The sequence below is a fragment of the Sceloporus undulatus genome, chromosome 6 (assembly GCF_019175285.1).
Source record: "Sceloporus undulatus isolate JIND9_A2432 ecotype Alabama chromosome 6, SceUnd_v1.1, whole genome shotgun sequence".
NCBI classification, from domain to species: domain Eukaryota; kingdom Metazoa; phylum Chordata; class Lepidosauria; order Squamata; family Phrynosomatidae; genus Sceloporus; species Sceloporus undulatus.
This window is the reverse complement of record NC_056527.1, coordinates 124042960-124066915: the sequence shown is the minus strand read 5'-3', so window position 1 is coordinate 124066915 and position 23956 is coordinate 124042960. Positions and strand designations below refer to the sequence as shown.

At 43.9% G+C, this 23956-nt stretch overlaps 1 protein-coding gene across 3 annotated transcripts; it reads right to left on the bottom strand.

The window, feature by feature from the left end:
* Positions 1-26: 26 nt before the first annotated feature.
* Positions 27-21027, bottom strand: CCAR2 (cell cycle and apoptosis regulator 2). 3 transcript variants are annotated; one of them, XM_042471779.1, is made up of 21 exons: positions 20878-21027; positions 19508-19591; positions 18539-18630; positions 16977-17068; positions 16322-16436; positions 15643-15769; positions 15079-15175; positions 14037-14153; positions 13050-13284; positions 12026-12139; positions 11521-11684; positions 8290-8473; positions 7478-7741; positions 6809-7039; positions 6315-6495; positions 5648-5727; positions 4114-4260; positions 3849-3957; positions 3136-3333; positions 2320-2525; positions 27-1302 (listed from the first exon to the last, which is right to left on the bottom strand). In XM_042471779.1, the coding sequence occupies exons 2-21, from the start codon at positions 19572-19574 to the stop codon at positions 1246-1248; spliced, it is 2877 nt and encodes a 958-aa protein (XP_042327713.1). In that variant the 5' UTR covers positions 19575-19591; positions 20878-21027; the 3' UTR covers positions 27-1245. The 3 variants fall into 3 exon arrangements, with proteins under 3 accessions (XP_042327713.1, XP_042327715.1, XP_042327714.1); XM_042471781.1 differs by lacking the exon at positions 20878-21027 and adding an exon at positions 20575-20852; XM_042471780.1 differs by lacking the exon at positions 20878-21027 and adding an exon at positions 19863-20000.
* Positions 21028-23956: the final 2929 nt, after the last annotated feature.

Genomic DNA, 23956 nt, shown 5'->3' with positions numbered 1-23956 from the left:
TTTACCACAAAAGGAGGCAGCACACGTTTCCAGTTGAGGAAGATACTTTTATAAAAGGGAACCTGGCCAGTTAAATACAAGTTGTTACCACATTTACAGACTAAAAGCAACACATCCAGAAGTGACAGACCACCTGAGGTGGGAGAGCAGGTGACCAGGGCAGATGCAACCAATACATACTGCATGAAGGCCCAAGGCCAACCACTGCTTTTGCAAAAGCCCACCAGCTATTCCACTAAAAACTACCACAGGGACCCAAGGGGCTACCTATCGCAGCCCTCCAGCAGATTCTGCTACTTCCCCAAAATGGAAGGTAAATGTATCCTAGCCACCTTACTACTAAGGACCAAGGCCCTCAAAACCCACACCCAATGGCCAAGATTTTCACTTAAATTTGAAGGCTAGCAAAACACACAGCAGGTGGCTGAGCCATTAAAGCTACATCTGGCAAATGAGTGATTTGAGACTGGCCAAGACAGAACAAAATGGTATTTTCCTGAAAGGGCCAAAATGCTGTACTGGATATGTGAAGGTGTAAACTGATACATACCACAGCACCGGCCATAAACTAGCCTGCAGCATGGAATGCACATTCCAAAGAGGGCACAGGCAGGACCTACTGTATTGATTCTGATGTTTACAGTCCTGCTTAGTTGGTTGTTTTCCTTTGCAGCCTTCCCAAACCCCCTTCTAATCAAAAGGCAGGCACAATGCCATCTCCTTGAGCAAAAGCTTGAGGTTAGAAAAGCTTGGAGAAAAGAAATGGAGGACGCAGGATTGAGGAGGTGGGGGAAGTCTCCATGCAACCCAAAGAGGAAGGCCATGCCTCTTTGGAGCACTTGGCACCTGTTGTCCATTTAAAACATCATCAGGCTCAGTGCTGGGTTCAAGTCTTCCTTCTGTTGCTTGCTAGCAGACAGCCTGAGAATACCTAAACTGCAGTTTCTCCACTTACACAATAGACCATCAAAATTCCTACCTAATGGGCATCCTTTTAACAATAATGGTGGCTCCAGCACATGAACTGTGAATCCCAGCGCCCCTTCCCCAAGCCTGAGGTGGTGGTGTTGGTGGCGGCTGTGGTGACAGTGGAAGTTTAGCACAAAACCCAGCTCTGGCCCTTGAGATGGTAGTGAAAGGGTTGAAGGATTCAAAGGCTTCACCCAACCACTTAATCCACAGCCCAAAATATCAAACCAGGACATACTGTAGATCTTTCCTTCTGAGCTGCTCTTCCAGGGAATGTCAATTGCTGGAAACTGCCGTTGGTGCTGGATCCTTCTTTTCTAAGCAGTTATTGGTCTGGAAGAGACAAGTGACAGAAACAGTAAGAGGAGTTATCATTACATTTATTTCTGCCCTTTATCCATCTTAATTCTAAAGCTGAACCTATGTGTCTTGGAAAGATCAAGTGAAAAATGATATACACAAATTAAACACCGCTACTTAGCCTTGGCTATCAAAGGCAGCTCTGAAATAGTACAGCATGGATTCTAGCAGACACATGTCTGCAGGAAGACACTGCCACTGTTGTATGTTTTATCCTTGTCTCAGACTTCCTTTGATACTGTATAAGTACAGCATCCCAATTCAGCCTTGTGACAAAGAACACAGGTGGGGAAATCATGTATTTCAATGTTCTCCATTTCCAAAAAATCCCAAGTCAGTAAGAAATGATTCCATCACAGAATAGTTCCATACTCCCCAGTCTTTCAGCATGCTTCTCTTCTGTGGGCAGACAAGGTCAACTTTAAACTCTGAGCTAAGAACAACAGCCCAATACCACCAAGTTCAGACTCCTATTCAGGGAGGGCAAGCCCAATTTGTATTTTACAGTTTACAAAGCCTGCACAGTTGCCTGGAAATATTTCTTACTGAAGACAGTGAGACTGATGTCCAGTTATGTGCACAAAGGAACAAACAGCACACTCTTGATAAGTTGTTCTTTAGACAAAAACTGCTACCGCAACAGACACTGGATCCAGATTTAGACATGGTCAGTGCACATCTGGTGAAATCAGTGAAACAAGTGCTTTTTAGCTAAATTCTGTCCCATGACTTAAGCTTAAATCAGATTCAATCAGCCAGTACAGAGAAGGTTCTTCCATGAAGATGCTGTCCCCAATTTCCTCTAAGAGTAAAATATCCAAGAGTGGGGAGAAAACAGTCACACCACTGCAGCCCAGTGTTTAGTAATACTAGCATTCCTAGTTTACAAAGCCATCACTACCTTAATATATAGGTTTGCCTGAAAAAACCAGTCATGACCCCAGACAGAAACAGGGCAACTAAAATATCCTCCTTGACTCCTCTGCCTACCTTCTCAATGATCTTCTGGATTTCCAGTTGCAGTGGAGTCAAACGCTTCTTATTCTCTTGCAGCAGCCTCTGAAAATTGTTTTTTTGCCTCTCATTCACTTTTGACTGCTCCTCCATCTCAGCAAGGCGCTTCTGAAGCTCTTGCACCTCCAATGTTAGGGACTTGTTGGAAGTCTCTGTTGCTGAGAAACGAAGCTGGGTCTCTTCTGAAAGGGCAACAGAACAAAATAATCTTCAAGCCAGTAAAACAATGTGCAGACATCAAAGTACCCAACCAAACCAAGGTTGAACACCCATTGCCTTAAACCCAAGAGAGGAGTTAAATGTAAGTGTAAACAAAGTTTCACAGAGCCATTGTGGGAATAACAATGTGGGGGCAAGAGCCCAGGGTGTTGCCCTATGTACTGGCAGAATCCCTACAACTGAAGGACTGTACAGTACATGGATTCAACTACTGCCTGCCATCAAGTCAGTCTAGGCTGTCTTCAGCCCAACCACCTGGGCAGTAAGTCATAGGAAAATGGCCAAAAGCAAGCAAAAGACAGACTTGCAGATTTGTCTTTAAATCAGTGGCAAGCCCCAGTTCATGAACCACCCACTGCTTCATTACAAACTCAGCACTTGCATCCAATTCCTTTTTCAAACATGCTTGTACATTCATGACAAAGCTCCTGAGTGTCCTGCTATCCACTGGGTAGCTGTGTTCTGTATGTACTTTCTAGGGAGGCTCAACCAATTGGGAAGTTAAAGCACTTAAATTCTGCCTTGACGCAGCTTCTTAGGGCAATGGGGCAAGCCTGACCATGTGTTGCTCACCCAGTTTGAGCTCCAGTGTGTGGATTTTGTTCTCCAGATAGAGACGACTACTTTCTGTCTGCTCTGCTTTTTCCAGCAGTTTGCCTACATTGAGGACAGCCCCATTGTACAAAACCAGGTTACCAGACTGAGATTCTGTAACAGACTTGGCAGGAACCTTGGAAGCAGAAGAGGATGAAGGCAGTAGTGTGAGGTTCCCTGGAAAAACAAGGCAACAGTTAGTCCAGTTGGCCTTGAAACCCAGAGACTAGATAGAGGGAAAGAAAACAGAAAAACAATTTTAAAAAACATTATGGAGCAACATTTTGTGGATTGATTCTCAATAGTTGCCATTGCAGGTTGAGACATCAAAACCTCCTCCTTCCTGCCACACGAAGAAGTTTTGCTGTTCCAAAACAAAGCCTTCTTTGAGAGTCAGTGAAAAGAAACTGCTCTGAATCTCATCAAAGAATCCAGAATCTTGCTACTAGTTGGATGGACAGCAACAAGTATACAGTCAAATGCATATAGGAAGGGAGATCCTGGGACTCTACCAAGATTGCATATAGCTGAGTAAAGAAGACCAGAAAATGATGATTGAGGGATGCCAGCTAAATTTCATATAACGCCAAAGCTGGAAGGATCCTAGCTGAGAAGGAAAACACAAAGGCCATACCATCCATGAAGCTCCATACAGTGGAATACTCCCCTCCCACCCCATCTTTGGTACCTACCTAATGGCTCCTCCTCAGGGCCTGGCTCAGTCCCTTCCTGCCGGCTGTAGTGGAGGTTGCGGTAGCGGCACACGAACTGCGTCACCACCCTGTTCACCAAGCGCTTCACCTGCCACCAGATGAGACACCCCCCTCCATGAATGGCACTGGAAAAGGCCCGCAAACAGATCCTCGTGCACTCAATGCTAACTAGAAATCTTCCAAGGCATTCAAACCTCAAAAAAACCAACCACCACCTGAGGAACAAAATTGTGTTGTCGCTCACCTGTTCTTTGCAGAGATGCAGGCCCAAGGTGAGAAGGAGTTTTTCCATATCCTTCCTATGCAGGTAACCGCAGCAATTCAAGTCAAAGTAAATGAAGGCAAGAAGGGCATCCAACGGTAACACGGCACTTGGGTCCAGCCCTCTGGACTTGGGGAGGGAGGGAGAATTACAAAGAAAAAGAAGAGGCTGCTCAAACTGCCAACATGCCACTTTTGTTCCATCCACAGACCATCTCATTCCCTTTCATTGGTGAAGACACATAGACACACAACCTGAAGGGCAGTTCCAAGGTCAGGACTTCATATCTACGTAGCAGATTCTCTCAGGACTTATCAGTACAATGTGATAGGAAGGGCTGATTTGGGCCATAGTAAAGAAGGATCAGACTCCACAGTTCAGCACCCTTGCTGGGGAACTCTACACTATACCCAGGATATCAATGTATTTCAGTCACTAGCCTAAAGAAAATGGGGCTGCAATGAGGGCCAAACAAGCTATGGAGACTGACACAGAAGGAGCATACCTAAAATGGATAATACGGAAAAGAGTGTAACTCCAAATGTTAATAAAGAAGCCAGATAGTCTCTTTCTTACCCTAGAAAAGAAATTTGAGAAACTATGTTCCAGAATTTTATGGAGCAGAGATCAACATGAATATAAACTCATGAATCAGGCACTACTCAGCACCCATTTTCAACTCAAGAGCAAAGGGATGCTAGCCTCAACCCTATCAATGCTCTCCTCAAAGGGTAAGGATATGCCCAAAGAGGAAAGGCTCCTGCTTACATGGCAACTGACCACACAAGCAAGAGAATTGGGAAATCAGCACTCTCAATTGCATGGATAGCCTCTACATAAGCAGGAGTGTCTCCTTTTCAGATTGGCATGCCACTTTCCATGTAAGAAAATGATTATGTGCAGGCACTCCCCTGTTCCCGTTTGGTGAAGAAGTTGCGATGAACAACACCTGAACAAGGTGTCACTTATCATCCAACATCTATTCTGATGCAAAAAATCAAACTCAAACTTGCCAAGGCATACATTTCCAATTCAGGTAGGCATGAAAAAAGATGTGGATATACAACTGGGATCACTCCTACATAAGACTTTTAAAAATTAAGAAACACCCAAACTGAGAAGTCTGATAACCAGGAATGTGTACCTCATGCCCAAAATGAGGATTGGCTTCTCTTTTTTCCATTTCCTTCTCCCAAAATGGGCTGTTTTGGTCAAAAATAAATATGCAGCCATGGTGAAGGATTCTAGATAAAACCATACCAATCTGCCTGCCAAAATATGGGCTCAATATAGAATTTTAAACCTTCAGCAGAAGATTGCTGTCTCTTCAAATGAATGTCAAAATGGCACTGTATTAATTAGGGACAAAGCCACAGAAGCACAGTATTTATTTATGTCAGGCATAACAAGCTCTGAGGGTGGCTAATATTAATATCCAACCAAAATATTGAAGTGGACTCTAAACAATTCCCAGAATCTAAAGCAAGCTTCAAAATGAAGGGTGTCAGACACTAACCACATCATGAAGTGAGGAGAACTCCATCTCTGATTGATTGGATGCCACCGATCTCACTTCAGCATCTTCCAGTTTGACACCTGGGAGCAAGGCAGAACAACCTACTTCAGATACTAATCTCTAACTGTTTATGCAGAAATGCAGGGATTACCACTGAAAGCCAAATTTAAAATGGGTATAAACCAGGGTTTTGGCAATGGTAATTAAAGAGTAGAGACATGGCACCATTTGAAGTCAAGAGCACCAGCTTGCTTCTCTGCTCCTAAACTGAGTCTGCTGGCAAAAATAAACCCACTTCTGTCTTTGTCAAGATTGCTGGCTCAATCAGCAAGTTCCTGAGCTAAGAACAGCAGCCTTTTAGCACCAGCCTCAGAGTCACATTGACTTGAGATTTGAATACCTGGTACACTATCTTCTAAAGCACCTTATTCATCACAGCAAGTCACACAGTGGAGAAGCAGCTTTGGCATGTCTGAGAATAGAAAGTAGGCCAGGGAAAGGGACCCAGAAACCCTGACTTTCCCTATTTGGATTTAACAGCAGTTAGGTAAGGCCTGCCTGCATGTAACATCACTGCCACCCTCCTGCCACCCACCCCCACACCGATGCCGCCCTTACATCCTAAAACTTTGCCCTGTAAGATGGCTGTATTTCTAAGAGTACCAACCAAAATCTTCCTCCTCTTCATCTCTTAGCAGCAGTAGGTCATCCTCCAGGCTCAGGTCACAGAGGTCATCTGTAGAATCCTTTGGCTCTGATTTAACATTCTCACTGACCTTCTCTTCCTTGGCTGAATTTGATCCATCCTGACCTGCTGGCTTCTTCTCAGCATCTCCAGCCTCCTCCTTCTACAGGAATGAAAACCACATCAACAAGAATATGGGTATGCCATGCAACCACCACCCTGAACAACACAAAAATTTTGCAATCAATGTTATATATGGAAATCAGCTAATCTGAAATATATCTTGTTTTTCAAAAGTTTTGCTAGTCCTGGAGAGAAGTGAAGCCACCTGGGAGTTGTGGTACCAGGATGCTGCCTGCTTTCAAAGGCCACCAGATGCTGTTAGCTGTTTTGGGAAAGGAGAGACTTACCCCCACCACTCAAGCAAACTGAGGCCACTTGGCCATGCTAATGCCCAGGAAGGCAGGTCAGCTCACCTGGGATTCCTTCTGGTTACTCTCTGTTGCTTCCTCTGCCTCAGGTTTCTCAAGAGGCTCATCTCTGAGCTCACTTTCAGCTTCCTTCTCTGATTCTGTTGCTTTCTCAGCCTCAGTATTCTTTGCCTCCAGTGGTTCCTCCTTCTCTGGCAGGGCCAGTAATGCTTTGTAGAGCTTGTAGCCAAAATCCCGTTGAAGCATCTCCTGGAAGAACTCTGTCACCACTGCCACCTCAGGATGGAGAGAGAACAGGAGAGAGACCAGTGACCAAAAGGCCAGGCAACAGCTTGAAGCCTACATCACTCACAAAAATACATGATAGAAACACGCACAAGAATTCTCAAACCTTAAAAATGAAAATCTTTATGAGGACAAAATGTGCAATCCACATAGTGTTGGGGAAATGTCCATAGAACACAGTCTACAGTATGTTTTGCTTGGTCCTCTTTTAGCAGCTGCCTTACCCAAGCTCTCCTGGAACATTACAGTCATTAGGTGTTCCAAAGCTAATTTCTATTTATTTTTTTAAATTCTCATGGCAAAAAGAGGTTACTGAGTTGGATTATCCATGAGTGTTCACTAGCTCAATAGGCAAATCTCAACATGGTGGTGAATTGGACAAAAGGGCAGAGAGGAGATTTAGCCCAATCCCAGAAAAATGAGGCCTACCTCAAAAGAGAGCTTCTCTCGCTGCCTTCTATACTCCAGAAGGGTATAAAGAGATAGGTTGGTGCAGCTAGGCTGACCACCTGGCAAAGCTGGTGGTGGATAAGCAACAATGGCAGGTTCTAGGGGAGGAGCTGGGGCCTCTGGTTCAGCTGTGGAGGTCTCAACACCTGGCTCAGATGCAGGTTCGGCTGTGTCTACTTCCTGTTCACTGGTTTCCATCTCCTGTTCAGGACCTGGTTCAGAGGACTGTTCAGTTTCATCATCCTGTTGAGGAACATAATCATTTTAGTTTGCGCTAACCGAAGCAAAGAGGGACGGTGTGGCTTAGTAGTTTTGAGTGCTGACTATAACTCTAGAGGGAAGGGTTCATAACCCTTCTCAGCTGCGGAAACCCAGAGAAACCTGGAGCAAGTCACATGCTCTCAACCTCAGAAAAAGGCAGAGACAAACTTCCTCTAAGCCAAACCTGCCAAGAAAACCCTGTGACAGGTTTGCCTTAGGGTCACCATCATTATGAAAAGAAAGCATGCAGCAACAACAAAAGTGACCTCTATCTGAGAAAAAGTCCATCCTCATGATCCAAGATTAATGAGTCATTTCAATCTAAAAGCAAAGTGAATACTATTTCCCAATGATCCACTTAAAATCGTTCATATCAACTAGGTAGCAAAAATGACTTCTGGTATCAATAAGAAGTGGGAGATGAGGGGCAAGATCCCCTCAGTTCTAGCCATCATATGATAGGTTGCCAGGGTCCATTGATCCTTCTGTGCTCAAGTAAAACTTTCTATTCAATTCTATCTTGTTCTTACCATTGTTGTTGTCTCTTCTGGGGGCAGAGGAGGAGGAGGAGCCTTTTGTGCTTTCTGTTTGTATAAGGCTTCCCATTCTTCAAGAGATGGCATACAGCTCCAGATATCTGGCAGGAAGACCACAGTCTTCTCTTGGTGTGATGGGTTTCCCTCACATAGATATCTGAACTCAGCAAACCGGAACCTAATGTGCAAGAATTGGAGAGAGAATTAGGCAGCAAAACAAAGATGTGAGCCACTGAAAAATATGTACTGCACTGTGTAGTTAGGGGTGCAGTGCCACCAGAATTCTGATAAAGCTGGGTAACAGACTGTATGAAGAGCTGCTTTCTTCTCTTGAGGTCCGTCATATCAGCAATGTAGAATCAGACAAAAATCCTATCAGATCCAGCAGAGTTGGCTACTAGTGACCTCTGGAAAGCCCATAAACAGGGCATGAGCACAACAGCACCCTTCCATCAAACAGCCTTTTAAAGCAAGCTGCCTTAATTCTGGAGGGAATGAATAGCCATCAGAACTAGCAGCCTTATGCTCCATGAACATATTGAAATCCCTTTAGATACCTATAACTCTACGGAGCAGTTCTACTCCCCAGGCAAGATGACAAGCAATTGGCCCAAAAGCCTACCAGTCCCAAACTGGTCCATCACCAATTCCATCCACAGAATCTAACAATCAATGAACACAAGCACAGCTGTCTATACTGCTTGACCTAAAACAGTCCTACAGTCATGGCCTTCAGATATTCATTTTTCCAGTCCCATCCACTTTGGTGCCCCAGCCTTGGAATTCTCCTCCAAATAGTTTGGCTTCCCTTAGCACTACAGAACAGAAGGAGCGCGTTTCTAGGGAACAAGCATTCCCGAGGCAAGACTACGCTCAACAAGTGGCAAAGCATCAGGGGCCCAGAAGCTCCCTTCTTCCCTCATCTGTTGCTTCCCAAACAAGTCACATGTGCTGCCAGGTTTAAGCAAAATAAGATCAGTTGCCATGGTTACCCAGTGCAAGGAATCTATATATAGCGATGCCGCTACCAACCAAACCAATGTGCTCCAAGTTCCGGCTTGTTTCCTTACTGTTGATTCGCTGGGAGTCTGAATTTGTGAAGTCTTTGCTGGCTCCCAAGAACTCACGTGGAAAAGCATCCACCAGAGCTGCAAGGAGCCAGAAACACACAGTTCTTGGTTAGGATGGAGATGCAAAGGGGTTTTGCTTGGAAGCAGATCTCCAAGCCCCAGTAAGACACTCATTTCGGCAAACTGGGCACTGGGAACCAAAACATAAACTGTAAAAAACCCTGTGCCCAGGCAGCTACATTAACCCCAGCCATTGTGGCAATGGTAACCATCTCCATATACATAGCTTCTTCTCCTGCTCTCTGCAGTAGTGCTTCCAATCTGGAGAGAAGGCACTTGCTCTCCTATGGTTGGGTCAAGAATTTTCTGCCTCCATAGGTGAGAGAAAGTAGCGATGCATACTGTGGCGACACATGCCCTGAGTACATCCCTTCACAATTACAACAGCATACTCTACATGGAGCTGTCTTTCGAAACTTCAACAGATCTAAAATGGTGTGGTGTTGTTGTTAATTGTCTCTGAGTCAACTTTGATTCATGGCTACCCCACAAACATGAGATCTCCAAGCCCCCATCCTCGACAGCTCTGCTCAGCTCCTGCAGGTTCAGGACTATGGCCTCCTTGATCAATCTGTCCACCTGGTATGTGGACATCCTCTCTTTCTACTACCCTCCAACTTTCCTGGCATTATAGTATTTTCTAGTGAGTCAGGCCTTCTCAAGATGTGGCCGAAGTATAACAACCCCAATGTAGTCATCTTGGCTACCAGGGAGAGTTCAGGCTTGATCTGTTCAAGGACCGATTTGTTTGTTACCAGTACTCCTCTCTGGCACTACACATCAAATGAGTTGATTTTCTTTCTATCGGGCTTTCTTCTGGCTTTGCACCATCTGACCTGTCAAAGAGTCCTCAAGGACATGCTTTTGTCATATTTTAGCTGGTAATAATGAAAACACTGCCTAATTGTGGGGTTTTTTTTAAATCCATCTTTTATTACTACTAACTGAATTTTAATTTCATCATATAATTTACTCTTCTAGCCTCAGAATTCCATACACTCCCCATTTAAGTTTTGTAAAGCAAGTATTCTCAAAGTGGCCTTGTCAGACTGATCCAACTGAGTCCTGTAGGTGTGTGATAAATACACTGAGGTTTCAAGCACTCTCTCCTTTAGATTCTAACAGTGCATTCCTGAACATAGCTGGCACGCTTTTCTTGAATTGCATATACAAAATTAAAACACAAGGCAACAGACATGCTTGCTAATGTGAATCTAATTACAAAAGGCAGCCACCTAGTGGTTAAGATAATGAAGGAGTGGCATGCCACTAGATTTCTGAAACTTCAAAGAAATGACACATACAGTGAATCCTGTGGCATCTTTAAGACTAAAATAATTATTATGATATTAAGTTACACGACTGGGATTCTAATCCAGAGGTACTCACAATAACCTGGCTAATACATAAGGTGTCACAGATTTTTTTCCTGGTGTATGTACTGTATTTTGGCAAAGCAATCTCAAGGCTGTGAAGATTCTGTATATCTGTACTGGTTAATCCGGTTTTCCTCAACATGGCACTGTCAAATATGTCAAGCTGTGATCCCTATCATCCCCAGCCAACATCCAGTTTTCTTTTAGGATTTATAATCTGCCTCTATTTGATACCCAAGGAAGCTCACTTAAAAATATAAAATGTCAGTATCAAGAACAACAACAAAATAGTTAAGGAATGGAGACATCATGATGGAAACCGCAAGCCACACAAAATTTTTAAGCTAAATGTCACATCTATTCCATTCACTATTAAAGTTACCTGAGGTTTAATCTCAGCAACTACACTCTCGTCTAAACTCAGAACAAATGTTTATTAATTTAGTTGTCCCAAATTACAGGATCTGAAGAAGAGGGCAACTAATCAGGACTAGACGGAAGGTGCTGGCTTATTGTTTTAGCGTTCTCACCCTATCTGTTTTTATATAAACCATCTTGGGTATATTATCTGAAAAGGCCATAGATAAATAGAATGGACACAGGCAGACACAGGGCAGGCAAAGAATAAGGGATGAGTATCTCCTTGTTTAGGTCCAGTGGTTCTTATCTCAGTGAAAAAAGTAGCCAAGGTGCATCAGCATCAGAAAAGGAACACTTACCATTTTGTGCAGCCGGTCAAGTCCAAACCTATCTGCGCCTTCGTGCAACGAATGGCTGTGCGAATCAAAACCATGGGGTTTGTTGCCGGATCAGGACCATCCAGAGATGGGGACCACTCTCCTCCTATCAGCACCGCTTCATCTGCTTTCTTTCCCAGCAAGAACTATGGGAAGAAAAACAAATCCATGTCTCCTTAACACATTATCTAGTCACACACTTGGATCTTGGGATGAGTGTAGAGAAGAGACTCAAGCTGGAGCTTTCTATAAATAGGCGTCTGCATTGCCCATGGATCTTGCATGGTCTCTCCCACCAATTACTTGGGTCTGTGGAAAGGTAGTGCCATGGTAGGCTGTGTCCTGACCCCCTTATTTGATCTAGACATGAACGAGACTTGCTTCCAGTTGTTTAGACAGACTAGGCTCCCCTAATTCTTACAGAATTGCTCAAATTTAACACTGGCATTAATCTATGCTGCCCTCTCCTGAACCTTGGGATTCTCACCTTAATTTGTTTTGCTGGGTGTTCAGGACTCTCCCTCTGGTCACTGGGATCGTCAATATATAGCAAGCAATTGCGGTAGAATTCTTCTATGCCCGGAGAAGACAAAAGCAAGACCTACATTGGGGAGGGAAATACAGCTTAATAGTAAGGAAGCTGTTTAGCATGCAGAAAGCTCCAAGATCAATCCCCACCCTCTCAAACAGAAAAAGCCTTCAGACTCAGACTTTGGAGACCCACTGCCCATTAAAGTAGGTAAGAGTGGACAGAGTGGATCAATGAGTACAGCTATAATGATCTCCAAACGCCTTATTTATGCACCTTTGGATAAGTTACTATTTTGGACTACAACTTCTAGAATCTCTCAACTACCATGGCACTTGTTGAGCTGGCTGAAGGATTCTGGAAGTTGCAGTAAGATAGTTTGCAAATATTGTTATTGATCATGACCCATACTTCAGAATTGGGAGAGGTGGGGTGGCGGTTTAAAAAGCACAGAGATCTGGTATAGTAGAATGTGTTGCTCTGTCAGCTCCTTGTAAATCTTCCACCATCCACATAAGAGAAGAGGTTGATCATCCATCCTCAGCAATCATAGCAGAAGCTGTGCTGTCATGTACACAGCTTGGGTCACAAGTCCAAGGAAATGCTCAACTTTAGTTATATCTGAGGAAAAATTAAGTCTTCCACACATATGATGGAATGCAGTGTTAGCAGAACAGAGGTGGGAGCTTTATGGCCTTCCAGAGGTTGTAACACTGCAATGCCCCTTGACACTAACTGCCATTGTGTGTGGTGAGGTATGATAGGAAATACAGTCCATCTGGAGGGAAACAAATTGTCCACTCCTGTGGTAGCGTAAGAGAGGAAGTGAAGTCCAATAAAGAAGAAGGAAAACTTGACTTCAAGCCTGGCTCAAGTTAATTAGAACTATTTTGTACTACCTCATTTTCAACCCCTACATGTACAGTTGCTGGTTCATCCCTCCTTTTGTTTGCAATAACACGATGGTCATCAAGCACTTCACCTTAGCACTGAAAGCTGAGTTGGTGTCCTCTGGCTGAGAATCCTGCGTGGGGCTCTCATCAGCCTGAGGTGCTTCTTCAGCAGGACTGGCCAGCTGGATACGGCTAGGGTGCCGAAGGGTCAAAGGCTGGGTGAGCGGGAAGGTATCCAACCAGGAGAGACGGACATCATAGAACTCCTTGGGTAACTGGATACTACAGTAACGCCTTAAGATTTCCATTGCATCACAGAAGGGGCTGACAAAATACAAAACAGATGCTACCAAAACCAGACTTTATAAAGACAATCCGACAAAGACAAGACATGTGTTGCCTGCCCATGGGGAATTCAAGGCTTTTGTCATCATATATCATGTTCCTCCATTCTTGGGGGGGGGGGATGTTCCATTAATTCAAATGCAGAATAAGCAGAATTTAAACCTGTACTGATCAACCAGTTCCAATACTGTTTTCTCTGACTCTAGCAAATAATACTATTGTACTGTATTTACTATGTCAGCTTGATAATATAGCCAGACTGTCTTTTACAGAGACAAATTTGCTTGTTAACATACTATACTCTACCTCTCCCAAATCTGGACCCTTCAGATGGGCTAGATACAACTCCCGTTATCACCAGCCAAAATGTCTACTAGGCATTGTAAGTAGGAGCTGTGACTGTTGTAAAGGCAGAGATCAGAAAATCTGCTCTACTATTAAGTCTAAAGGCACATGTAGTTGAAATAAATGCATACTCTTACTCCCATTTTGCTATACCTTGACTTCCCCCACCATCTCTTGATTCTACTCTGTTAAATTATAGACTGTAGAATGTCCCTTATGGCAGGGGCTTTTTAAAAACACACACTGTCTGCACTCTATTACTAATAAACAATACTCTCACGCTGATATACACCACCTTTCTGCCAAGGCTATTGCTGATCATGCAAACAGAGTCCAATTCATTCTTTCCTCCCAAGAACCCCCTCACCCAGGTCTCTTCTTCTTACCTGTTCAGAGAATAACAAGCCAATTGGACCCGGTACTGGGGTGGCTCATGCCGTGGCTTTTTCACTCCCCATGGCTCATTCCCCTTCTGCTTCCGCTTCTTGGAATCAAAATCATCCCTAAAAGGGCAGCATAGAAGATATCAGGATAGCAATTTTGTTACAGATGGTCATGGCTGCATTAGTACTGAAATGCTAGACCTTCTGAGCAGCTTCTCTTAACAGTACCCAAATCCACTTCATATAGGTATTCTGTGCTTCAAAGAGAGCAGGCAGGATCAGACATGATCTAACTACCCCCACCCCATAGCCAGACACACAACGAGGACATCAGCACTGGGTTCCCTCAGAGGTCTCAGCACTTCTGTAAACATCGTGCCTCCAACAGCGGGAGGGCAGATTACTAGATGCTTCTCTGATTCTGTCTGTTCACAGTGCAGCCTGGAAAATCTGTATGCGGCACATTCAGAGATTTAAAGTAAGCTGGGAGGGAGGCTTTGGACACTGCAAGGATGGGAACACCAACCTTCAAAATGCCCAAAAAATCAGATCCATGTGCTTAAAGGATACATACAAGCACATATATCCCAAGCTGAATTCTACCCAATATATAAAAAGATGTAAGGGGGAAGTAAACATAAAATGTATAAAATCTTCTCTCTCTCTCTTTCCTATTGAAACAGAATGGACTTTTATGCTGACTATGAATGTTTTTTGATATTTTTATTTGATAGTTTGCTTTCTCTTTTGTGAGTAGAATAGTAAAAAAGAAAAGAAAGACAAGCAGTATGTATGCTAAACTCTGTTACCTGAATTATGATTTGACAGATGACTAAATAGCACCACTTTCCAAAAGGTTACATGGGACTTGCAATGAGTGCAATCCCGCAAAGGTGGATTGTACTGATCACTCGTGCTATGATTGAGATTGACTAAGCCAATTAAATTGTCTGTGCTGCTTGTTACAGCAGAAGTCCCCCATTCAACATGCAAACAGGCAAGATGACCAACTAATATAGCAATACAACCTAGTATAAGTGCTTACCATCTGCCTGTGTCTTGCCTGCCTTTTGGACCCCGACCAGCATATCTCCCAAGATGCCCCAAGTGGAGTGACGGAGATGTCTGGAAGAGGCTCATTGCTGGAGAAGAAACACAGTCTTATTTCTATTTATTTCAAACACCCCCATGTTGGTACCAACTTCACTCAGGATCATCACTGTCATCAGCTAATTCTGACATATACACTATTAATCTCATGATGAAAATCAAAATAGTAAATTCCTCGCATAGTACATTATAGGTCCCATACAGTGAATGTCCACAGGGTAGCATCACAGCTCCTGCCAGCCCTGATTTGCTAAGAATGCAACTGTCTCATGGCCCAGGGAAGAAAGGTGTTTTTCTGATCCAGGCCACCCAAGTGGAACTGTCTCATGTTTCCTCCTCTGCTCCTCCACCCCACCCCTTGGTTGTTTCCAAAAGGGATATGTGTCCACTTCAGTTCACATGCAGTGTCTCTCACATTCCAGGTTATCTACTTCTCTACCATCTCTCTTTTCCTCTAAGAAACATGCAGTCCCCCAAAACAATGTGCAAGAGCACTTACGCTTCTGTGGAAAGAGTGGTGGGATTCGGTGAGGCTGAAACAGCAGCTGAGGCTGGGCTCCCAAGATGCCTTGCTTCTGTCCCAAAGAAGCCACATGGAGCAGAGGCGTGGGGGGCTTCAGAAGAGGCTACAGAAGAAAAACAGATGTTATTAACATTTGAAAGTCAGTTCTTATCTTCCATGTCCCCAGATTTAAGAATCCAGAGCTCATATAATGGCCATCAGAGGGTTATGAGAGCAATTGATCAATAAGGAGTCAGCAGTGAAATATCAGTTTCCCCCAATGCCAATTAAGCCAACCAAGCTGCAAAACTGGACGAATGGGAGGGGCACACATGTTTGCCAAAATACTACCAGAATGTATGGTTTCAAGGAATGTAAAACTGCCCAAGCAAGAAATGATTTGGCTGGGTATGTCAGAAACACACATACCAAGCCATTACACCACTGCCTTCTACTTGGTATGCATCAGCAGCTTCTAAAAAGCTACACTGTGAACTTGATATCAAGATGATAATCATTATTTAGTCCAGAATGCATTCTGCTTGGGAAAATCAACATACAATCATTCCCCACATCCACCTCCCAAAAATCTGTAGTACTCCAAAAATCTCATGAAGAAGAAAAGTAAATCAAGGCATTTTCCTTAAATATTTGAAAGAACAGAACTCTGTGGTACCTGATTTGACAATGTTTGGACCTTCAAGGCATTCCATGGCACTGACTGGTTAGGATTATAAACAGCTTTCACCAGGACTTTTTCACCAATCTGTGGAATACGACCTTTGACAATACTAGAGAGACAGGGAAAAAATTGCAATGGTTTTATTGGTGCTCAGCTTTCAACAGACATCTGTAGTTTGTAATAGAAGGTAAGTGGCTCAAAGGTAAGCAATTTTGGTTTCATTCTAGTCTACATGCACAGCAGAAAACATCAACTTCTTGTCCTATTTCACTAGGAACAAATGAAGCTGCTTTTACTTGCTTTTTACCTATTCTCCTGGGCTGCAGCTCTCCAAGTTCTCAGATACACATTTCTTCAATTACCCACCAAATGACTCCTCTTAGTGCTGTCATGGCATGTAGTTGCCGTGGCCCCTATCTGGTGGGCAATGGGATGCCGCTCCAAAGGGGCGGTCTGTTTAGCCCCTTGATAAACAAAATATTTTTGTTCATATACTACGTCAAGTCAGGAGGCGCAACATCCACATGTAGATGTAAAGGGGGGTCCCAAGGGTATAATGTCTGAGTATTAATGGTGTAGTGCAATGTCACAAATAGCCCCATATGAACTACTTCTGTCTTGGGTAGTATCCCAGCAGATCCTTACTCACCTTAACTGGAAGAAAACTTCATCATCCACCACTCCAAAGTAATCGTGGAGACTGGTGACAATACCAGTAAAAACTCGTTGCTTCTCTCCCCCCTGAAAAGCAAAGGCCCAGGGGTAATAAATCACTATAACAACATGATGATAGGTCCAATCTCAGTGCCAGCAATACACATCTGGTACCCTGCACATCATGTCCCCAAGCTCAGTCAACAGGTACAGTGATTACACAAGGGAGATGTGACCTATGTACAAGCCACCATCTAATTTTCTATTTTTGTCAGCCACTGAGGCTCTGCACCATTCATAGTTTCTTAAGATGAGATCAACCTAATCCTTGACTATTCTCAAGCTCTTTCACCTATTCAACAAGGAATCAGCTATTTAATGATCCCTAACTGATAGAATCCGCACCTCCTCTCTTTAATATTGGATTCAACAGCTGGAACTGCACTAACTAGTTAAAGTCCAAACTACACACAATTTATCTCCAGAATCAATACTTTGTTGCCTTGTCTTTCGTGCCTAATAACACTGGAAAATGAAAAGCTATCTTAAAATATTATGACCAGGACCCTCCTTTGTTTGATGTGATACAGAACTCCGGATCATTACAAAGTGGACAACCTGAAAGAGGTTGTCCACTTTGCAAAAGTGGACAACCCATGCAAAAACAGGGCAAATAGGACATACACATACAGATAAAGGACTTCTATCATATCATATGATGCATTTCAACATGAGGCTTGCTCCTGTAACACAAAAGAATACCAGGCCTACTAAGTCTAAGAGGGGATATATTTCTGCCCTAGTTTATCTACTCACTGACACTCAAATAAGAATCTATGTTTCTCCTCACGTTTTTGGACTTAATTGCAAATTTCTAGCTTTCATACTGCACACGCAAACTTTAAGGGCTGCAAATGGAATTGTGCCAGCTGAATTACTATGCATTAATGGCATCATTTATTCATTCAACGACATAACAGTGTTAGTCTGGAAAATCTGTATGCAAAGGGATCTTGAAAACAGAGAGGTTGGTAGCATGAGCTTTCGCAAGGCTCACGTCTACGAAAGCTCATGATACCGACTTCTGTTTCAGTTAGTCTCAAAGGCGCTTCAAGATCCATTTGTATACAATTTATTGATGGTATGTCAGATTTGATGTTCCAGGAAAGAAAGCTGCCCACACATCCACAAACATACTTGCTGTCTTACATATCTTTCTAGCCCCTCCCGCAATGGCTTTGAGTCAAACTGCCACCACACGTGAGGCTCCAGTTTCATCAGAGGCATAGGAGTTCAAAGCCACATGCCTCAGGCATCAGAGGAGCCAACAGAGAACTGAGCAGCCTTCACCTGACCTCTGGCTGAGATTCAAACTCAGACAGAATGTGAACTGCTGCTCTGCTTCTTAGCAAAGTCTGAGAGAGGTAGCCACCCCAAACACAGCAAGACTTGAATTATTTAACCTATGTTCCCTAAACAGAAAGAAAATGCAAGGATACCAAATTGCCACTATCTAGTAGCTAAGAAACCGACGAAAGAAAGTCTATATCCACAGACCTGGAGATGACGTGCCGCCTGAATGATATCTGCTGAGATAGGAGGATTTAATAGGCCAGGTGCTGGTCCCAGTAAAGAGGCTGGCTGGGTTCCTAATGACAAAAAAGAAATACCATGTTATTCTCTGGACAAAACTATAAAGAGATTAAATATTAGTTGCAGAATTTTAATACTAGAAGAAAACGTACAGGGTGATTCAGAAAGAATGGCGCAAAACCAAAGGCCTGTAAGCTTTATTTCTGCACCATCCTTTTTAAATAACCCTGTCTATATAGTTTATTGAGTAACAGAATTTGATAACCATAGCCTGCTACAGACTGCCAAAATAAAGCTGCTTTGGGTCTCTTTGGAGGTATGCTGTTTAAATGATGCATGCATCCTAAGAATCTGGAAGCTGCACCAAAGCTGCACTCCAGTGCTTAGGAATGGAGTGTGGCTTTGGCGCGACCTCCAGACTCTTAGGACCCATGCGTCATTTAAATAGCATACCTCCAAAGAGACCCAAAGCAGCTTTATTTTGGCAGTCTGTAACCGGCCTATGTTTATTAATTAACACGACTCCATAGCCCTCTTTTCAGTACAAGCATGAAAGGGCTATACTGTACTGGGATCAGACTAGAAAACATGCAGATAAGTATTAACTATATCCCACATACTATCCACTGGACCCACATTTACTTGTGTGGGCAACTGAGATGGTCTCAGTTTTGAGATGTCAGCTTAACAGTAAGTATGAAGTCTGGCCTTGAGGGAACACATAAAATATGGCCATCTGAACAAGTATAATACAAGAGGCAGGCACTTACAGTCTAGTCAAGAATCGGTTAAGATAAACCATTTATCCACCAGGAACTTGGGAGGAAGAAAATGCCTCCTCCTGTCCTCATCCACACAAACACATCTACACAGGCTGAGGCTACATCGCAGGAGGAGCGTAGGCGAACTTTTTCACCCTTGTGTTCGACCAACCTGAGAACGACCGGGCTCCCTGAAGATTGCTGGCTCTCAGTTGCTTTTGGCGCTTGAACTGTGCCATTCTGAAGGATTCCTTTTCTAAAAACACGTTTGTAAAAGGACAGACATAAGTCACAGCGATATCCCCATGAAGGAAAACAGCATAAAGAGTAAGGGAAAGAAGATCCCTTTCAGGTGAGCTGTCAAGCACCACACCGACAAGTAAGCCTCCCTCAGATAAAATATGGATGCTGCTCAATAACTGGCAATGGCAAATTTCCAGGGCCCCAAGGTGCAACCCAAATTCCCATTCAGTGGCAAAACAACTCCCTCACAGCTGCCCAAGAAGCAGCAAGGACTCTTAGGCTACCTTTAGGAGAGAGAGTTAAAGCAGATCAACAAAGGCAAGTGTTTGTGTCCTGAGGCTAAGATTCCTCAGGAGGCTGGGAAGGCAGGAGGGGAGGCTGGGTTGTCATACACCTGGAGGACTGGTCCTTCCTTTAGGAAGAGTTCCCGAGAGGAAAAACCCACCCAAACAAGATTGCTTGGCCATGTTTTTCTATACTCATGTTCCTCATAAATCCCCAATTCCTATATTACGAACGTAACGGCAACTCGTTGTGGCAAACAAACAAGCAAAATTAAAACTGGTACCTATAAATCACAGTATCATACACACAGCCTAAACTGGGGCCTCCTTTTCTCCCCCACTAAGCCTCACCATATCTCTTCATCATCATCATCATCATCACAGATGAGTACCCAGCTATATTGGCATTATATTATATTACACTGACATTGTGTTACATATAATCATACTGGCATTAAAATTACCTTACATTGACATTATATTTTGCATTATATTGGCATATACTACTATGCGGGCATTATATATACATTATATTATATTGGCATTTATTATATTTATTATCATCATTATATATTATATGTTAACATCACGTTACATTACATTTGCATTGTTTATATCTTATATGGCCTCATATTATAATTATATTATACATTATTTATATTGGCATCATATTATATAATTATTATTATTATTATTATTATTATTATTATACATTATATTATATTTATCTGCATCCTGCTTTTCTCCCAGAGAGGCTCCGAATATTAAGAGCGCAACCTAGGCAAGTGACACAGCCCTTTCAGGAGCCCCAAAGGCCGGGGTTTGGGAGCAGGGCTGCCCCCTTCCCCCTCAATGCAGGGCCCACTTGGTTCGGTCCTCAACGGCCGCCGCCAACGGACGCAGAGAGCGGCGAAGAGAGGCGCTGAGGGGCTTCGGGGGCCTGGCTTCCCTCCCCGGGAGCGGAGCAAGGAGAGCAGCCCCGAAGAGCCCCGCAAAGGCCGCCTGAGGGACCCACCTGAGGAGGAGGAGGCGCCGAAGGGGAGGAAGGCCGGACTAGACAAAGGGACCCGGAAACGCCGCCCGGATGTGGCTCCACAACGGATAACGCCTCCTCCGGAAGTGCTCCTGCCAGGAGTGAAGCCACAACCGGAAGTGGGTGCCACACAGGAGTGGGAGGAGTCTCTCGGATTGTCGCTCGCGAACGCTCCAACCTCCGCATCACCGGAAGTTCCTTTGCCAGGACTGAAGCCAGCACCGGAAGTGGATGGAACACAGGCGCGAGGAGAGTTTCTTGGATCTCGCCCGCCACCGGAAGTTCCCTTGCCAGGACCGGAAGTCGTTTTTTTCAGGAGTAGGAGCAACCTGGATGCCAAGGAGAACGCCCGACCGGAAGTACTCCTGTCCGGACCGAAGTTCGACCCGGAAGTGGGTGTTCGTCGTTATTCTCGTCTTGAGGGTCTTTTGAGTGGCCCCAGCTTCTGTCCTCTGGATGTTTGGGACTTCAGCTCCCAGAATTCCTGGCTCTTTATGTTTTAAGTACTTATATGCCGCCTTTCTCCTACAGTGGGACTCAAGGCGGCTTGCAATAATAAAGATTGGGCCAAAACGTTACTTGTTGTCGTTGTTGTTTGTTTTCAAGTCGTTTCTGACTTATGGTGACTATGATGGGGTTTCATTTATTCAGAGGAGGTTTGGCATTGCCTTCCATTGAGGCTGAGAGAGTGTGACTTATTGCCCAAAGTCAACCAATGGATTTCATGGCTGAGCCAGGATTCGAACCCAGGTCTCCAGAGCCCTAGTCCAACACTGAAACCATTACACCAGATGGCTCTCACATAGACATTATCCAAGTGGTAGAATTCAAAGATATGGCCATGTCAGTCTGTAGGGTCAGTTGTAGAGAGCTCTTGTAGCACCTTTTGAGACTTGCTGAAAGAAGGAAATGCATTTGAAGAAGTAGACTTTAGTCTACGAAATCTTGCACTGCCCATTTCTTTCAGTTCGGTCCAAAACACCCTGCAGAAATAATCTTATTCATCATGCTATTGATACCCCACTCAGTGCTAGAAAACCCTGGCAATTTTAGTTTATTGTGGCACCAGAGCTCTTGCTCTCTCAATGCCTCAAAAAACAAACTACTGTTCCCAGAATTCCCTAGCACTGAGCCAGGGCAGTTAATAAAGCGGCCCCAAACTAGATCAATTCTGCAGTATGTTTTTTGGACCTTACTCTCAAAGGTGCTACAAGATCTCTCTACAACCGATACACGATCTCTAAGCCAATGCAACAGCAACTTCGTTTATATACTGCTTCATACCATCTAAGGCGGTTTACAACAAGCTGGGGACTCATTTTAGGAACCTCAGAAGGATATAAAGCCTGAGTCCAGCTTGAGCCCTTGGCTGGTATTGAACTCGCAACCTTATGGTTTGTGGGTGAGTGGCTGCAGTGCAGGCATTGAACTGTTGCCTAACCAGCGGTGCTTAAGTCCTTATCTAAGTAATATTTATCCACCAAACATGAACTACTCCAGTGTTTTCTTGGCAAGGTAATGTGCGCCTTTCTTTTCTGATGTATTTTGACCCTTATGCAAACCTATTTTGGGTGTCTCTTGCCAAGATTTGTTCAGAAGGGGTTTGCCATTTCCCTCCTCTGAGATTGAAAATTCCTTTTCTCCTAACCTTTGTGCTATAGCTGTCCCTCTGCACCTTCAGTCCTTGTTGTCGTCCTCCTTGCTGGGTAGACAATTCCTCTACAGTCCCTGCTATACAAACACTGGCCACCAGCCCACAAAGACCTTTCCTTTCTTCTTTTTAAACTTCCCTCTCTCCAGATCCCTGCAGCCTATTAAAACGTAATGCAGATCAGGAGAGAGTGCCGCATCTCCACAACTCAGCAGAACAGATACCAGATGTCCACATGTTTTCAAAGGTCCAGTGTCTCTGTTTCCCTCTTTTCTCTTTGGGAAAAAGCCTTTGATCTGACCAGCCAAGTCTAACGCTCAGCTCTCTTCACTCGCCAAGGTACCCACTGAAATGGGAATCCAACAAACCCGGCTGTTTATTGCACATCAAAGAGAGAGAGCAGCAGGGGTGCAGGAAAGAGAAGAGAGTAGTCACATCCAAGGAGCCTTCTCTATGCCAAACCCCAGACTGTGTTTACGAAGGGCCTGCTGCCAACGCTCAGAAACAAAGCACAGATCACAGACTCCAGCAAAGAACTTCAAAAGCAGTCCTCAACTGATTGACAAGACATCCTTAGGTTAGTTTTTCTCCATCCAATTCATTTCTTAAGCGCTGGAATGCAGCAAAAGAGAACAGAATGTGAACACAGCTCCTTTGCTTCGCCTAAGATTCTGGCCTCGTACACTAAGTTCCCATGATGCCCATAAAAAGCAAATCCAGTTGGGACATTGGTCATTTAGTTCAGTATTGATCGCACTACAGGTGGGCAACTTCTGGAAGATGTCCTTACAGAACTCAGTGGACTTCAAAACCCGTCATCCCTGTTTGCCTGTGCTGGCTATAGCGGATGGCAATTGTCATCTGCAACATTCAGAGGCCATAAATTGCTCAGTCCCAGTGTAAACTGACTGGAAGCAGCGCTCCAAGGTTGCAGACAGAAGGCTTTCCCAGTTCTACCTGAAAATGCTGGAAACTGAAACTGGCATCTCTTAAAGACCAAACAAATGCTTCAGTGGGAGAGCTAGATTCAGTGTGTCAACGTATTTTGTTTATATTTCCCATACATGATTCTCCTTAAAAATGAGGCATATGTACTGTGCACCTTCCATTTTCATGCAGAAGAACCGGTGTTTCTGATGCTGCAGTAAATGCAACCCTCGGTGGGTTGCAGCAATGTCCAGTCAAGCTTTGTAAGGATGTAACCTAAGATCCTCTCCATGCACATCCCAGGATGAAGATCAACATAGGAGCACACATTTGTGTAACCCATGTGGTGAAAGAGGACTACTTCCTCATTTATAGGGTATTCAAATACACTTGTCGTCCAGCAAAAGAAGCTGAAATTAGGAGATACTTATGGGATAAACTGGATACACATGTAGGATCAAGATCTCATTTGTGATCCTGGTT

Bases quoted from the DNA above. Each gene is read 5' to 3' on its own strand.
- CCAR2 (XM_042471779.1), bottom strand. From the start codon at position 19,574: ATGGCACAGTTCAAGCGCCAAAAGCAACTGAGAGCCAGCAATCTTCAG. The intron at 7,742-8,289 runs GTAAGAACAAGA...GTTCCTCAACAG, and splicing joins CAGAAGAGACAACAACAATG to GATGATGAAACTGAACAGTC. The intron at 6,496-6,808 runs GTGAGCTGACCT...TCATTCCTGTAG, and splicing joins GTAACCAGAAGGAATCCCAG to AAGGAGGAGGCTGGAGATGC.